At 35.7% G+C, this 19,361-nt stretch overlaps 1 protein-coding gene across 2 annotated transcripts in view; it reads left to right on the forward strand.

The window, feature by feature from the left end:
• Positions 1-2,450: 2,450 nt before the first annotated feature.
• The window catches only part of SATB2 (SATB homeobox 2), a 288,524-nt gene continuing 271,613 nt past the window's right edge, over positions 2,451-19,361 (forward strand). For both annotated transcript variants that reach the window (XM_075318964.1, XM_075318965.1), the window contains exons 1-2: positions 2,451-2,930; positions 3,934-4,155. In XM_075318964.1, the coding sequence (XP_075175079.1) occupies positions 2,723-2,930; positions 3,934-4,155 (430 nt within the window). In that variant the 5' untranslated portion in view covers positions 2,451-2,722. The remainder of the gene's footprint in view (positions 2,931-3,933; positions 4,156-19,361) is intronic.

Here is a 19,361-nt window from a genome sequence, read left to right on the forward strand (position 1 = left end):
TATCTATCTATCTATCTATCTATCTATCTATCTATCTATTATTTCAAGGTTACCCAATCACATCATACAATAATTGCGACCAATCAGCTACCATCAATTCATTTGGAGACTCTGACAATTATTTATATTTGTTGGAAGCCAGGAAGTCGATTATTATTACCAATCCCTCTTAGTTCGGGTGTTCTAGAAGAACTTTGCTTTCATGTACTTTATGTAAGTGGGACACATCTCATGCAATAAGGTAAGCAATTTACATGGTTTGTGAACATATTGTGCATGTCTTGGTTCACTTCCAACATGTTAATAGATTAATACTTCACTGATGGCTCATATGTTGCCTGTTTATGATCACAGAATGGACAGAAATGCTACAGGGGTTCATTAATAATTTTGAATAGTGATAGTCTGTATGTTACATTTATACTGTGACTTGTTGAGTTGATGATTTATATGTCTTTTCAGTAAATGCAAAACTATTTACACATATTAATATATATATATATATATATATATATATATATATATATACATATGTATATATACATAGATATATAGTATATATCTTAGAAAAAAAAAAAATATATACACACATATAATAATAATATATATGTATATTTACATGTATCTATATACTGTATGTTATATGTGTATATATATATATATATATATATATATATATATATATATATATATATATAAAAAAAGTGTATATATATATATATATATATTTATTTATTTATTTAAAACCAGCCCTTCAGTTTGTTTCCTTTATCTCATATTTATTATATATATTTATTTTCATCTATTTCATGTTATATATAAGTAACCCTTTCCATATTTTACTTTAAAAATTAAATATATATATATTTATATATATATATATATATATATATATATATATATATAAAAGTTTATCATGTGTATACAGCCCATCATGCATATATATAAATAAATATATATATATATATTTATATACATAAATAAAATTATGTATGTATATAATACATGCATGCACACGGCTATACATATATACATACACACATACTGTATGTGTGTGTGTGTGCGTGCATGTGTATTATATGCTATGCATACATAATTTTATGTATAGATATGTGTGTGTATATATATATATATATATAAATATAATTTATATATATATATATATATATATATATGTGTGTGTGTGTAAATATCAGTGTGTGTGTATACAGTCAAGCATTGATTGCAGCAATGTATATCCAGTTCTCCTGCCTGGTCACAATGGGTGGTTATGAGAAAAAAGGAAACTACTCTAAAGTGTAACTGTTGGACATAAATGGATCTCTGGCGCCACCATACAACAGTGTAATGCCCGCCAGTAGAGCTATGTGTGAACTGTAAGTGATTCAGTGTTCATTACCTTCTGCCATCTGCCTAGAAATGTTTCCATATTTTACGCTGTATAATATGCCTGCCATGTATACAGCCAGGATTAGGTCCGGTGCCTCTTCTCTGTGGCTCTCTCTGGGTAGATCTGGGATGTAGCACATGACAGACAGGCCCACAATACAATTACTTGGTAAATTAAAATACAAATGTAACCTGACACAATAAGGACTCCTGTAACCTATCCACTAATTCTTCTGGGACCTGCAATTCAGTTAGAAGAGGATAAGGACTGTGTATTATGATAATTGCATATAGTGTACTGTGTAATAGTCATAGGTCAAACTTACCTCTAACTACCCTCAAACACTTCCCTTATGTCCCTGGATATCTAATATCACTGTCTGCAACTTATTAGCTATATACAGCACAATATATGAGCACAAGAGTTGTATTACATTTCTACATACGTCACATCTAGAATAAACTAACATATATACAGTTGTATACACACAAGGCACATGCACTACAATGTTGCTCCACGTCTGTCCACTGTCCATGCCTGTTCACATTTCCTGCTTTCTGGCCAGCCCCATCTGACAAGGGATGAGCATTTTAATGGAACAGATCATATGCTCCTCTATTACCCATAATAAATGCCAAACCTTCATACAGCGTAGACAGAGAAACCACATGCTCAGCATATTCAGCGTGTGCTCCTCTCATCCATGCTTCCTCTGTATTATGCTCCTTATCCAGTCACCGGGCTCCAGAATCTCCCTCTCCTAGAAATAAAAAAAAGTACAGGACTGGAATAAAGACGTCTTCCCCAGCAGCAATCCAGAGCAGGTTTCTGTCTTGTTCTTCCCTTTTCTGTGTTGCTCGCCCTCCTCCTGTGGATCTGTGTGTTTTTTCTTCCTGTGTACTGATCCTCCCCTCCCCATATCTGAATCAGATCCTCTGTCTCAATTCCTCTCTTTTTTAATAGCTGCATACATGCTCGCATGCATGAGATCAAGCCTGGATGGGGGTGTGTAAGAAAGACACAGAAAAAAAAGCTGAAATAAGGAAACCAAGGACAGCCCCGAAAGGACTTGACTCGAACTTAACTAATAATCAGTGCTGTCTGTGTGTGTCTTGTGCCAGTCACTTTGTGTTGCTGGCAGACGAGAGAGATTGGGTCTGTCATATCAAGTTTTTTTTTTCCTTTGCAGCCATCTGAAGGGACTCTTAAAGTGAATTGTGTCATTCTGCCAGATCCTTGTACATTCAATTGCTCCTCGTCCAACGTGTGAACTTTCCTAACCAAGTCCCCTTTTACCTCTCCATACAAAACAGGAAGATTGTGGGGATCCTGATGACCTTTCTGCCCCGATCACCAACCTATAGTATTGCAGAAGACAATAAGGAAGACGAGAACAACAGCTTATCCAGAAGAGCTCCAGAAGGGAAGAAAAGAAGAGAAATAAAAAGTGAAGATAAACTTATAAACCTGGAGTCATTACTTATGATCCATGGGCAGAGCTTCAGCCCATCCCAGGCAACCTACAGACAGGCTTTAACCAGTAAGTACCTACCTACCTGGCTACCTTATGTCACTTGGTAATATATTAGACGTCATTATTTATGCATGCGATTGTATTATATTAGTGTTAAATATTGCAATTGTCACCCAGAAGCCCCCTCCTTGCACACAAAAGGTTATGGCAGGCCAATAAAGCAAGCCATATGTAAGCGTGTATAAATAATATACATTTCACTGCGTCACAGCTCTTAAAGTTTATTGCAGAGTCTTTTCTATAACTTCAAGATTTGGCGTTGTCTTGTGCATGTCTTAGAAACTTGCATGTGGCACGATCTGAAGAAAACAAGAAAACCCCATAACTTATACTGAAGACTAATTGTAAGTCAAAAGTGTATACACAATATATATATATATATATATATATATATACCTCGTGTATATATATATATATATATATATAGGTATACATATATATAGATAGATATATGAATATATACATATATATATATATATGTATATATATATATATATATATATATATATATATGTATATATATATATATATATATGTATATATATATATATATATATATATATATATATATTATATGTATATACACATATATACATGTATATGTGTGTGCATATAGATGGATGGATAGATAGATATGTATATATATATACATATATGTATGCATATATATGTGTGTGTATAGAGATAGATATATGTATATATATACATATATAAATCTATACACACATGTACACATAAAACTCTGTATGTGTGTGTTGATAAATATATACACTCAAATATGTTTATGGATACTACATAAATAAGGTCAATTTGCTAATTATTTATAAACAAAATTGGAATGAGGATATTGTTATTAGAATTTTGCTAAAATGTTGTGTTAAATATATTTTATAAAAATTATTTATTGTGTTACTTTTTAAATCTAGGCATCTTGGTATATTGACCGATCTAGTATACGATACAAGTCATTTTTTTCTAATCTAATTTCTTTCTCAACTTCTCCACATAGATCCATATTATTGCGATCTGCCTGGGAGAGCGTTATCCCCGAACCAGAACAGCATGGAAATGAGAAGTGAAAGTCCCAGCTTAAGGGACAGTCCAGACCGAAGAAGCAACAGTCCAGATGCGATAAGTCCTCCTCCAATCAAAGTGGCCAGATTGGAGCAGAACGGGAGTCCATTAGGATCCAGAGGACGACCAAACGGCTCACTCTCCAAATCTGTGGGAGGTAATGAAGCAGCACTTTTAATGTATACACAACAAAGTGGTAATAATACAATGGCAGCGAGAGTCAAGGTTCATGTTGACTATGGCATTTTTGTCTTTGGTGTTGCATTACAGGAAGTTAACGATAGCTTGTTCTTTGTTGTATATGAAGAGTGGGGTGACCCAAGGGTTGGCATGTTGTAGGCACGGTGCCACTATGAACTGTTGGCAGCTCTATGTCACTGTGATGTAAATGTTTCTAGCTATTCCTCGAAAGTTTGCATCCTGCTTACCCCTTTTCCCTCTGCTCCCTGCATGAAAGCTTCTGCTCCACAGATCAGGCTGGTGTTTAATGTTGTAGCACCCTGAGGTCGGAATTCTAGGTTTCACTTATGTTGAGACGACATATGTTTAGCATTCTCCGTTCATGTTCTCAGGCAGCAGTTGACACCGTTTATTGTCTGGTAGATGACTCTTTGGTGTTTACACCCGTTTTTGCACAAAAATTATAACCCAGATATGAGATTTTTTCTGTATATTGGGTATATTGGCAATAATTAAATAGTTTACTACCGGGATTCAGGGTAATATTTTTCATTTAAAATTTGTTTTTACTGTTTTATTCAGTGACGGCATTTAGAAGAAATTCAATTAGCGTATGGTTCATTTAAAATAATTAGCATAGTTTATATTATCTATTATTGATTTATCTGTACGTCCGTCTGCCTATCTATATTTATTTATAGATACAGGACTGTAAAACGTATTCAATAAAGTTTTTATAACAGATGGATGAGTAAAAAGTCCTTGTAGGCTGCAGTAGTGTAAGATGTATGTGCTGGTGTCACGTCGTGTACAAAAACAGTATATTTGGTAGAATGGAAGTCCAAAGTTTTGGGGAAATGTGACAATAGAAAATGGAACAAGGAACAATATGCAAGGGCCGTGAGCTTGAAGGCCCTTTATCTTCTTTACTCTTTGGTAGTTTTATTGTGGATTTCAAATTTCAAAAAACAAGTAAATATTTAATAATAAATGAGATGATAATAAATTAATAAATAAAAGTAGTACAAACATAGTGTTCAATGATTAACATACTAACAAATTAATAATATACAGGTTGCACAGTATGTTATTATATGTGCGTGGCTATATATATATATATATATGTGTATATATATATATGTATATATATATATATATATATATATATATATATATATATATATATATATATATATATATATATATATATACATATATATATATATATATATATAATGGAAGACTTTTTAGAGTAGGTTACTACAAAATATGTCAATTAACATAGTTGCAGTATGTACTGTAAATGGCTACATATACATGTAAAAGTAGTTACTTGTTGGTGTTTTTGCCATTGGGAATGTGTCATCAGCTTCACTAATACTCTTAAACAGAGCTCAGTTGACACATAGAACCCCAAATACAGCCTTGAAAATGAACAGTAGGTGTGTAAATATCCCTGGTGCCAGAGGACGTGATATTTAGGTTAATATCGCTCAGACTCCGTCTATTGCCTGCCTTGCAGACGTCCTGGATTGTGCCATGTGGCATTGCTAATACGAATGACCCCTTGTGCTTGGTCTGACCGTTGCCCTTTAATCATTTGAAAATCATGTATAGATTTGTCTGGCCGATAGTGTTTAGTTTTCTAATTAACGTCACAAATCTGCAGACAGACCACACTTTGTGTTTCTGAGCTTGTGCTGCTCTGTGCAAAGACTGGAATCCTGCTGTGCAATGTACCTCTCCCTGTGACAGCACGTAAACAGTTAATGCAGGAAATGTTAGACTCTGTCCAGAAAGCAGTTTTTAGGGTCACTGAAAATAAGTGTCTGTGTGGTGGAGGGTTTCATGGGGGGAGTCCATTTATCTTGAAAAACTTTTAAGTTTGTATGTCATTGTTAAGGAAAGTTTTAGTATGGCAATTGTCAGTATTGAATTTCTTAGTTGTATCTAATTCTTTATAAATATGTTATATATACATATTTGTTACCTCTACACACATAACGATACCCAAAAATTATATATATTATATAATATTTATATATAAGATATTTACATATAGCTAAAAAATATACTATATATACAGATACATATATACATTAGGCTGCCTATGTGCTTACATATTTATATCAATTTACACGCATATATGCATATATATATATGTACATGGGTCGTGTATATTTGTGTGGGTACACATACACACACCAACAGCTTGCCTGCGGGAAGTCCTTTTGCCTATTTGCCTATTTTTGCCTATTTTTTCCATACATACTTTTTTATTATGGTTGAGTATTTTCTCTCCCCGTCATTTATAGTTCTGAACTCGTCTGTCCTTAACGCATTAATTGTCTTAATATATTTAGCGTTGAATCATATGGCCCTTTATATACTTCCTGATAAGCAGCAGGGTAGGGTGAAATCCCTTCCACCAAGATGTTCACACATTCACCATGGCATGGCCTTACGCTTTTCCTGCTGGGATAGGCCCTTTGTCACTTCACCATATTTCCTTCAATTATTAACATGCATTTTGTGGAACACCATCTAGCTCAAATTTCCATATTACGTGGTAGAAAATGTTTTCATTTAGTTTACATAATCTTTGTGATGCACAAATCGCTAAACTATATTTATAAGAGCCCTACATAGTGGGAGGTAAGAGTCCGGTAGTCTCGATTGCTCGCTTTCGCATATGCTAATTTTCCATTAGATGTATAGATATGTTTGTGGACAGAAATACATATTTAATTATGTGTGAAGGATACTCAATCCTAAAGCAGTTAGGGGAGGACATCTTTGATAATTTAATGCAGTTATTTGATAATTGATTTACTTGTTTGATTTCAGACCAAAAAGCTTTTAGTGGAAGTACACAAAAGAATTTTCATTTAATTTGACTTTTCTAATGATGATCATGCTCCACACTGGTGTGGAAGCAACTTGTCTGGGATTTCTTCTATCTCATATTCATATATTTAGGAAATAGAAGAACAATTTCTTAAAATATTAATAATCAATAATAAGGGTGGATTTGATCTTTTGCGGGTATTAGAAAATATAATCATTAATTAAATTCTAATAAGGTTAAACTGAATATTATAATATTAATCTTCTGGAAAATATGATGTCCAATATATTTGCATTTTTCCCAAATTTGGGATTTTTAAAGGAATTAAAAATCAAATTAAAAATTAAGCCCCAATTATGTTATAGTAAAAAGGTTTATTTGGAGTGATAGTATCAGATATTAAACTTCTGATTACTTATTATTATTATTATTATTATTATTATTATTATTATTATTATTATTATTATTATTAATAATAATAATTCTTTTATTTATTTTTTTATATACCTTCAATTTAGTAGCTTTTATGTGCTTGGTTATTAGAACATGTAAGATACATCCAGGAGACATAGGCATGTCATGTTCACCCCTCCCTAAACTTGATTTACAGTCTCATAGGAATACACAAAAACTGGTTGACCATCAGTATTGACTTACAGTCGTTTTCTCGCCTCGCTGCATAGCAATGGGCTTCCCAGCAAGGAGCCACATAGGATTGTGCACTATGGCTGCAATGATGATATCTTGTGCCAGTGTCTGCTATTACCTTGGCACACTTAAGGAGAAGAGAACTTATAAAATTATTACTCACTGCTCCGATACATGTGTTCGGCTTCAATCCATTTTGCACAAAGTCTAGTGGTGTGTTCAGATATTTTTTTTAACAAAAGTTCAGCCGCAACCTGGACATGATTATAAACCACCAGACAGAGACAGACGGCTCTATGAGGCTCACTGCTTACTGAATACGCGCTGTGCTTCCAACCTAAGGCTGATGTATATCCTAAATTCTCCTCTAGTGTTTATGGGATAAGTATGGTCTGTCTGGGAAAACGCTACCGGTTAGCCAACAATAAATCTTTTGCGGAATTAAAAGTTGACGGCTTAGCCCTGTAAACACTAAATAATTTATCTTGCAGCTATTTACAGAAGATTGTTGGCCTGCTAAGGAGAGGGGCAAGTTAAAGTCCTTTAGATGTGAGATAATGATTTTTTTGTTGGGTTAAATACTCGGCAGTGTAATAAATCTAGCAGAACCCAAATTCCTTGCCAATCCCATTGCATTATCCACATTATTGGCTTATCTGGTCCAATTGGTGGCTGAGAACATTGAAGAGAATTTATCAAATTTTTTACTCTATACAATGGAATAATAGGAAGGAACTTAGATTTTAGTACTATTTCGTGTAAAGTTAGTGCTGTGAGTGTGTAATGTGTATGTACAGAATATATGGTGGGCCAACGTAATGTTTCCAAATAATCTTACCCAACACAGTATACACTTTCAGCTATCAGTTCCCTGATCAGGGTTGTAATGTTACATACTTTCAACGGTAATGAAGTGATTTGTCCAAGGTCACAAGGAGATGACACTGGGATTTAAGCATGGGCCTCCCGCCAGACTTCCAGGGATTCGTACACATTTCCACTACATTAAAATACATTTAAGTAAATTGGGACAAAAATTTGACATAAAATCCATTTCACAGCTTTTGATTGCGCTTTTTCCTGTTAACATTACCTAAAGGCACTGGTAGTGTATATAATAGTCATAGGATGTTACTTATTTATTTTAGTTTTGCCTTATATTTGTTATTTGTAGATTTTCTGGTGATGTTAGCAGAGTTTATATCAATTTATATTTGTTATTTGGAGATTTTTTGGTGATATTATCAGAGTTTATATCAATTAACAAACCATAAAATACAGATATAGATGTAAATGTGTACACATCAACACGTACATTCATATATAGACACTAGTGGACTGATATGAGACACATATGCAAAGTGAAAAACCAGCATTATATCACCATATAATGAAAATCAAACACCATTCAGGATTACTTTTACAATTTTCCGAACTTTTGAATATTTATTGGCTTAAGTATGCCCTATTTAATAGTAATTTAGCTTCATTTTCTAAGGTCGCATTATCATTTTATGGTCAAATTAATATTTTTTTGATGCCAATTTTTAGGCTTTTTTTAGATTTACATTTACACTTTGTGTAAATGTTAATAATTCAGTTTGTCTGGGTTCGTGGCAATTCATCAATTATTTATATCCATTTTATCAATTAATATTATATCTAGATCAGATGCAAGATTTGCCCAGATATAATGTTTTTTTATATAGATGTAAATTCCTTAGCTAACGTTAGTCTGCCCTCATCCCTAAAGACTGCGTATATGGACATCACATGTGCCTCTTCTATGCGTGTCCAACATGATTGCGGCTGCTAACAGAGCATCAAACTCCGATTAGGCGATTTGACCCTTATATATATTATTATTTCCAAGTCAATTTTCATATATTGTAATTATATATACTGGCACTGACCTCATATGCTTTTTTATAAGGAAACATGACAATTTTTGTTAGGCTTTTGCCTTCATGTTATCAGCATTAAAGATGGTCACTTGTGCCTTTACAGACTCTCGAAGAACAAATAATGAAACCAGGATGGAAAACAAATTAAGATCTGTACAGTTTCTGGGATCTTGTTTATTTAATATGCTTCCATATATAGCACCAACAAATTTTGTAGACATTTTTTATTGCTCTCCCCAATGAGGCTCACAATCTAAATTCCCTATCATTATGGCCTAATTAATTATCGGATTACCCATTGGAAACCCACGCTAAAAAGAGGAGAACGTAGAAAAACCTTGCAGATGTTGTACTTGGTGGGATTTGAAACCCAGGACCCCAGTGCTAAAAATACTGAGCCATTGTCTTGGATCTTAAGAATATGTGAGTATTTGGTTGCACAAATTTCTACATCAAATCTGCATCTCTTGGCAGAAAAAGGCACCAAAAACGCAATGCATTGTTAGTGCCTTTTCGGTGTGTTTTTGCCTTGTGTTTTTCTTAATCAAGTCAATAGGTGGAAGGAGTGAAAAACGCAGGCAAAGACGCAGAAAGCTTTGACATGGTGCAGAATATTTTCTGAACCAAACCTGCAAGGAAAAATAAGCAACGTGCGCACAACACTTCGGAATTCTCATTGACTTTGCTGGCATAAGGATAGGCATGCAGAGTTGTGACAAAACTGCACTCAAAAATGCATCAAAAAAGTTAAAAAAAAGCATCAAAAAGGCATAAAAAACGCATAAAAAAAGGCATAAAAAACGCATCAAAAAAGAAATAAAAAACTCACTAGGTGTACATAGCCTAAACAGTTTGGAAGCTGTTATGTTTCAGTGTACGCTCAAGTCTAGAAAACTAGCTATATAGGATTGTTAAATAATGTTATCCCGGTAGGAAGCGCTAAGTAAAAAAGGAACAACAGAAATACAATAATAATCATAGTAAAGAAACACTAAATGCACAATGATACAGTAACCAGTAGTGCTTGCCTTTGGTCACTGCTTGTTGCCCATTACATGCTCTCCATGCCAGATGGATGATAAATTTGATTTGGTCTGTGTATTATTCTAGCTGTAAAACAGTTCATATCAGACATATCCAGTAAGCTATCCCTTACATAGATGCTCTGATCGTGGCTGACTTATGGCAGCTTGGTGGTAAACAGTAGTGTAAGCCATATTGATGATCACAATATTTTTACTTTAGCCAACTATCTATAGAGCCGTATCTCTTCTACTCAATTCCAATTGAAGGATGATTCACTGGAGGATTGGCACAGATTTGTGACATATGAGCAATTGTGTATGTGGGAACTTATACAGCTACATGGATGATGTGCGTATGGAATTTTATATCATTGACATTTAAAGGTTTATTTTCTTATGGAAGGATCAGAATGTATCGTCCTTGCTAATGAGAATTATTGTACAGCCTCAGATACTAAGGCATCGATGCAAGAATTTGATGCATTTTCTTTCTTCTAATTGATCACCATATAAAGATATGTAGTGGATAAGTGTCAGATATAAAAGCTATTTGAATAACATCCCATGGTGAATTGCAAAAAAGCTGTGTACATTTTCGGACATGCGTATCTGATAATATGGAGAGCAGACAATACTTCACTTCAAGGATGATTTAAACATTCATTATTTTGATAAGTTTCTCTATGAATGAAAAATTGGAAAAAGTCTTGGGCCAAGATTATTATCCTTGTTGAACGTCTTGCTAACATGTCTTTTATGCTATGTGTGGGTACAAAGATAGAACTGTTTATCCCCTTAAGGACCGGGCGATTTTTCATTTTTGCACTTTCGTTTTTTTTCTTTCACTTATTCCAGAAGCCCTAACTTTGTTTACTTTTCCATAGATATAGCTATGTGGGAGCTTGTTTTGTTGCGAGATGAGTTGGATTTTTGAATAACACTGTTCATTTTATCATATGATGTAATGATAAGCGAGAAAAAAATTGAAGTGTGGCAAAAATAGAAAAAAAGTGACATTTTGCAATAGTTTTTTTTTTTATTTCCAGCCTTCATTTTACCATAAAACTGACCTGGCAGTAGGATTCTCCAGGACAATATGATTAAGTCAATAGAAAACATGTATAGTTTTTCTTTTAACTGGTGAAAAAAATTCTGAAGTTTTGGAAAAAAAAAAAATCTTGCTTGTATCATGACTTTCCAAGACCCGTAACATTTTCAATTTTTGGGAATTAGAGTTGTGTGAGGGCTTATTTTTTTGCCCCGAGCTGATGTTTTTATTGATATGGTATATACAATGTTTTGATCTCCTCTTATTGCATTTCTTTCTGTTGCATCAGCAGCCGAAAAATTGTAATTTTGGTGTTTTTATTTTTTTCCTCGTTACGCTGTTGACCGATCAGATTAAATTCTTTTATATATTGATAGATCGGACATTTCTGAACACAGCAATACTAAATATGTGTATTTTATTTTTTATTGTTTTATTTTCAATGGTGTAAAAGGGAGGAGATTTGAACTTTTTTTTTCAAATTTTTAAAAACTTTTTTTTTACTTTTTACAGGTTTTACTAGTCCCATTAGAGGACTTGAAGTTACAATTCATCTGATCACTGGAGGCTGGAGTCACACTTGCAATTGACCCATGTGTGACCAAGCTGCTCTCTGGACAGGAGCGGGTCGGCTTCATGTATTTCTATGCATCTGAGACACTCCTGTCCAGAGAGTGTGCAGCCGTGCCGAGTGATGCAATGCGAGACTTGCGCAAGTTACATGTGACTCAATCGCAAGTGTCACTCCGGCCTTATACAGAGCAGTGCTCATGCACTACTCTGTATTGCACAAATCATGATCTCCTATGAATGCCAGCGCGTAGGTGGCGTTCACTTGAAGAGCTTCATGACAGACACATGGGTCATCAAATGACCACTGGCTGTCATGACAACCAATCGGCACCCCTCGATCACTTCACGGGAGCGTCTATGAGAGCGGGGAATGACGTGCTCCCCTGCCGGTGTGTGTTGAATCCCACTGTTGGAAATTGCAGCGAGATTTAAGTGGTTAACAGCCATGGGTGTCTCAAGGTGCACTCTTGGCTGTTAGTGGCACTTGCCGGCTGATCGAATCAGCCGTCATGTTCAGGCACAGATGCGGGCTCGCCGTGTAAACCCACATCAAAGGCGGGGAGATGACCCATAGTGTACATAGCACGTCATGGGATGATAAGGGGTTAAACACCAAGAATATATTTGTAGATTTATACTTTGAGAAAAATGTAGGAAAATACAGTTTCCGAGCTGTGATTACAAATGGGACACAGAACGTTTCTGCTTGATTTGTTTGCACGTAGACAGACGTCTGCTTACATGATCTCATTCATTTTCCTAAAAAATATCCAGACACCAACCCTCACAAAACATGCCCCATTGAGGTTCATTGTAAGGCGTAGCGTGATAGGTTTTTTTATACATGTATTTTGTAAACAATACAATCCTTTTTTATTTATTCACTAATTATCTATTTACTTTTTTATTTTAAAATTTCTAACCAAAAAATTCCAATGTAAATAGAAACCTTTAATGTCTGTTAGTCTTGAAAAATGAATCAGAATTGTTGGCAATATTTTTTGTTCCGTTTAACCTTTTCAGTTTGTCCTCTTCTTTAATTTCTGAATATTACACTCAGATCTGGTACTCCTCTATGAATCTGATGGTCACAGGTCACAGAATGCCAAAGACACTGTGGTATTGACAGGGAAGGAAACATTTGGAGCACAGGTTTCACTTCATGTACTGTAGGAGGAGTTTCTAAATATCCAGGTCACGCATTCTTCCATCATTTACCAGTATGACAGCTTATTTGGGAAGCAAACCACATATGCCTGTTTGCTGAGTAACAAGCTAACCAGCCGGGACCATGCCGTTGCCAGTTACATACCGGTACTTTTTTTTTAACATACTTTATATACTTTTCACATTTTTATTATGTCAACAAATTCTGTTATAAAGGGGTCTAATAAAGTAAATGAAAATTTTGGGCAGATTATGGGATACCTGCCCTGTTTTAAAGATAGCTTAGTATATAGATAGACAATGTGCAATAGCTGAAGAAAACGACATGGACCGCACATCCAAAAATCATCAGCTGATCTAATGCCGCTAGGCAAAAATTTATATACCTGAACATGGTTTAACATTCTTTTTTATAATTCTTTATTTAACTTGACAACGATTGATTGTACAACAGTAAATTACAATTCAAGAACAAGATTACTCACAAAATGCAAATCATCACAGGAAAGTCAAGTAGTGGTAAACAAGGTTGTCAACAGCTTTTACAAGAGAAAGGAAACCCCTGCTCAATGTTAGACAGAGGAGAGGAGAAGTCAGGAGAATAAGAAGAGAGAAAGACAAAAGAAAAGGGGAGAAGTAGAAAGAAAAAAAAGGGGGGGGGAGTCCGGTGGGGGTGTAGAAGGGGCGTCAATTCACCCTGAAGTCAACGGGCCAACACTTCTCCCGAATTATCTAGTGCCTCCTTATACTTGTGTGTCTGCTGAAAGTCCATCCAGTAATATCAGGTGACCCAGAACTTTTCATAGGCATCATGGATCGAAGAAGTCAAGTCCTCCATGTGCATAAGGTCATTGACTCTCGAGATCCACAGAGCTACCGATGGACAGGTAACACTCCTCCAGTTTATGGGGACACATGAATGCATAATCAAAAATCTTAAGAGAGAGTGTTTGTACGTGGACAACGGCATCTCACTGTGCTGTAGTAAATACAAAGCTTGCCCCATTTATGGTTTAACATTCTGATCAAACTGTATGAAGCCCACTGCAATGTCACAGTGAACCTCTGAGTGGGTCCCTACATTATCTGTGCCTTAAAAGTGTACAGATCTATTCACAAATGAATAAAAAAGGCAAAAAAAATGTAATAGTGTTTGGCTAATAGTAGCAATCACAGAATACACCGGATATATAGATTATGAGTCCAGTCATGATGGTAGGGCTTTCCTCAACCACCCCTGTCCTGCTCATGGTGATTGATGGGCTGTTGTGTATGCAAACAAATGGTAGCCAGCCATCAGTCACCAATGAGGAGTGGGGAGCTAGCTACCTATTAATACATTGGACTTAAAATGCTTGTAAGGCCTCAATCACACATTCAGTTTTCACCGATTGTTCTCTATCAGTGGTTTCCAAGAATAGAAGACACATTATAATTAGTGATGAATGAGCACTACAATGCTTTGGTGTTCCATACTCATAACGAGCAGTTGGGCGCGACTCAAGTACCCAAGTATAATGAAAGTCAATAGGGAAATCGAGCATTTTTCTGAAAAATCTTGAAAAAAATGCTCTAGTTTTCCAGTGACCTCCATTATACTCGGGTACTCGAGTAGTGCCCATCTGAGCATCCAAATGCTCGTTCTGAGTTAGGAGCACCCGAGCATGGTAGTGCTCACTCATCACTAAGGCTATGTCCGCACGTTGCGTCGGTGTACCTGCAGTTTATTCTGCACGTTTTCCTTCCCTTGGTTTTTGACCAAATGGCTTTTGACAATTTTTTAGCGCTAAAAACGCATGCGTTTTTACCGCGTTTTTAGTGCGTTTTTAGCGCTTTTTACCTGCGTTTTCACCTGCGTTTCTGCAGATGCGTTTTTGAGATCAAGACACTGAGAAATAAAGTTGAATTAGTCAAAAAGAATGAAAAAAGAGAAAAAAAGTATAAAATTAACTTTTAATAAAATTATATGGGAAATTATCATTTTTAATGTAATAATAGTGGTTATGCACATTTTAACAGAAATATAGCTAAAGTTTATTATTTTTTAACATTTAAATTTTCGGTTATTGTGTGTGTGTAAAGGAACATTAGAACCCATTAATTTTTGCCCAGAAAAGCATGCGTTTTTGGAGCCAAAAACGCAGGTGAAAAGCAGGTAAAAAGCATGAAAAACGCAGGAATTGTGATTTTGGTTGCTTTTTGCCATTTCTCATTGACTCCAATGTTAAGGAAACGCTGCAGAAATGGCAAAAACAACTGACATGCTGCTTCTTTTTCAGCATGGTTTTTGACCACAAATATGCAAATTAAACGCTGCAGAAAAAAAAGCAAAGTGAAGACAGGATTTCTGCTTTTCCCATAGACTTTGCTGGAAATCAAAAACGCATGCATTTTTGCCCAAAAACGCTGCTGCCAAAAACGCTGCAGAAACGCGGTAAAAAACGCAACGTGCGAACATAGCCTAATATAGTCTATGGAAGTCTGTGCTTTTTTTTACAGATCTTGTCTTCTTCAAAAAGAAATCACCAAGACACATCTGTTTTTATTGGGCATCTTGGATCGAAATTATCCATACGAGTCTATAGGTTCATGAAAATCACTGACAGCATATGGATGGCATCAATGTACACTCCATGCTGCCCATTATTACCAGTGCAATGATTAGGAAAAGCTTAGTATTGTATTTATTTTTTCATATGTGAAATACTAATAGTAAAAACTGATGCATGAACCAAACACTAATGAAATGCGGATGAAAAACAGTGATGCGCACTTCACTGGTGTCAGAATGAGGTCTTAAGAATATACCCTGTTCACTCCTACTACAAAACTTTCACAATGTATTTTGTATGCTGTTTTGGCTCTTAGGATTGGAGACTTTTCTACCATTGCATTTGGCAGCACAGGCTGCTGACAGAGCAGTCTTTAGGCTATGTGCGCACGTTGCGTCGGAGTACCTGCAGTTTATTCTGCACGTTTTCCTTCCCTTGGTTTTTGACCAAATGGCTTTTGTCCATTTTTTAGCGCTAAAAACGCATGCGTTTTTACCGCGTTTTTAGTGCGTTTTTAGCGCTTTTTACCTGCGTTTTCACCTGCGTTTCTGCAGATGCGTTTTTGAGATCAAGACACTGAGAAATAAAGTTGAATTAGTCAAAAAGAATGAAAAAAGAGAAAAAAAGTATAAAATTAACTTTTAATAAAACTATATGGGAAATTATCAATTTTAATGAAAAAATAGTGGTTATGCACATTTTATCAGAAAAATAGGTGAAGTTTCTAATTTTTTAACATTTAAATTTTCGGTTATTGTGTGTGTGTAAAGGAACATTAGAACCCATTAATTTTTGTCCAGAAAAGCATGCGTTTTTGGAGCCAAAAACGCAGTGGAAAAGCAGGTAAAAAGCATGAAAAACGCAGGAATTGTGATTTTGGTTGCGTTTTGCCATTTCTCATTGACTCCAATGTTAAGGAAACGCTGCAGAAATGGCAAAAACAACTGACATGCTGCTTCTTTTTCAGCATGGTTTTTGACCACAAATATGCAAATTAAACGCTGCAGAAAAAAAAGCAAAGTGCAGACAGGATTTCTGCTTTTCCCATAGACTTTGCTGGCAATCAAAAACGCATGCGTTTTAGCGCAAAAACGCTGCTGCTAAAAACGCTGCAGAAACGCGGAAAAAACGCAACGTGCGAACATAGCCTTAGGAGCCATCCATGTACTGTAATACATTACTCCATGGATCTTGGATCTTCCTACAAGCACATCCTTGATCTCTCACTGCAATGTTCACCAGTATGGTAATGGAGAGATTGACTTTTAAGGTCTTGTAATAAAGAGTTAAATAGTTTACGTGTGACATGCAATTTGTTTTCTATTCTTCATGTCACTATAATTTGAGTGACAGGAGCGATTTATCATGTTACTATATATATATTGTTTTTAGAAGTCTTGTTAAACAATTTTTACTACGTGTAGTCTGCTAATATTAAGTGCATCAAACTCACATGGATGCCATGTATCTGACTTTTCACTCAAGATTCACTATTTTCAGTACTTTCAAGGTAAAACTGGGTCCTTGATATGGCACCCATTGGACCTATGGCACCATCTGTAATATATCACCGGTTTTCATCAGTTTTCTAAATGTAATTTTCACCCATCTTTGGGCAATGTGCCCATTTTTACCAGTGGGCAGTGCTCTGTCTATTTTTTTTCAGAGACCCATCGATTTGAATGGATGAGTTGGATCCGAAACTCAGATAAAATGTTTTCTTCTGGGGTTTCTTTTTGTTTTTTATTTTTTGCAAAAATTTGGTTACCAAGAAAAAACAAAAATGTAAAAAGCACCGTAGACTATAAAAGGTTGGAATTATATCCGTGAAAAACACAAATAGAAAGCGTAGGTGTGTCTGAATGTTCCCTTACTGTATGTGTTACTTGCAGCAAGCAGAAAGTTTTCTTTTCCTTCCTCTCTTATGTATCCATTTCTGTCTCCCTTTAAGAAAATTAAGCAGTTTGTTGTTGAATCAATCTGCCCTTAAATAAATCCATGGCTTGTGTGCCACTTATTTCTCAAAACGCTGTTAGGCCTTGTGCGCATGCTGCGTTTTTTGATGATGTTTTGGTGCAGTTTGTTGCACAAATCTGCATGTCTATCTTTATGCCAGCAAAGCCAATGTGAATTCTGAAGTGTTGTGTGCTCGTTGCTTCCTTTTTCCTTGCAGTTTTGGTGCAGAAAAAAATCTGCAGCATGTCAATTGTTGTTGCTTTCTTTTTGTGTGTTTTTTATCCCTTCCAGGCATTGATTTTTCATGGCAAAAAAACGCACCAAGAAATGCACCAAAAGGGCACCAAAAATGCATGCAGTTTTAGGTTTGTTTTTCTGCCACAACGTACATTTTTTGGAGCAGAACATTTTTGTACCTAATCTGCAGCGTGCACATGGGGCCTTAGGGTATACGCGCAGTGTTTCATGCTTTTTTGCTACAGTTTTTGGTGACTACAAACTGCATGCTTTTACTTGCCCAGCAAAGTCTATGAGATTTCAGATTTGCTGTGTGTTTTTCCCCACGTTTTTACTCAATGGTGATAAAAAATGCATAAAAAATGCACGGTCAAAAAATCGCAACCAAAAAGGCATGCGGTTTTTTGATGAGTTTTTTTTCCATAAGATGCTTTATTTTGGCCTTGGGTTGCATTTTTGGGTTAACAACATAACTACAGTGTGCGGACATACCCTCAAGCAGTTTCTTGTTGAATTAGGCCAGAATCACACTTGCTAGTGCCTCACGTGTAACACGCGCGAGTCTCTCATGGTAGAACCCAGCTTGGCCGCACACTCCCCTGACAGGAGCGGGTCGGTTGCATGTATCTCTATGCAGCTCAGATGCTCCTGTACGCATAGTGTGCGGCCATGCCAGGTGATTCAATGAGAGACTCGCGCGAGTTACACGCGAGGCACTAGCATGTGTGATTCTGGCCTTAATCTTGCCTTAAACAAATCCAAGTCTTTTGTGCCACTCATTTCTCAAAAGACTGTAAGTTTTGACGCATATTTTCAGAAATCTGCAGCAAAATCTGCATGTTCACTGTGAAGCCAGCAAAGTCTATGAGATTTCAGAAGTGTTGGGGCCCACGTTGCTTAGTTTTCCCTTGTGTATTTGGTTCAGATTTGGTGCAGAAAAAAAAGAAATCTGCACCAAATACGCAAGGGAAAAATACTCAACGTGGGCACAGCACTTCTGAATTCTCATAGACTTTGCTGGCTTCACAATGGACTTGCAGATTTCTGAAAATCTGTGTAAATCCGCAGCGTGGGCACAGGGCCTTAAGGTTATAGATAAATAGTAGTCTATTGCCACAATTACCACTTACTTGCAGCTTTTGCAGCAATTTAGCAAAAAATGTGGTGTTTTTGCATTATTTTGTGCATGTGGGGCAAGTAAATGTAGCATGTACCCACTGTGTGA

Source organism: Anomaloglossus baeobatrachus, chromosome 7, assembly GCF_048569485.1.
Source record: "Anomaloglossus baeobatrachus isolate aAnoBae1 chromosome 7, aAnoBae1.hap1, whole genome shotgun sequence".
In the NCBI taxonomy this organism is placed as follows: domain Eukaryota; kingdom Metazoa; phylum Chordata; class Amphibia; order Anura; family Aromobatidae; genus Anomaloglossus; species Anomaloglossus baeobatrachus.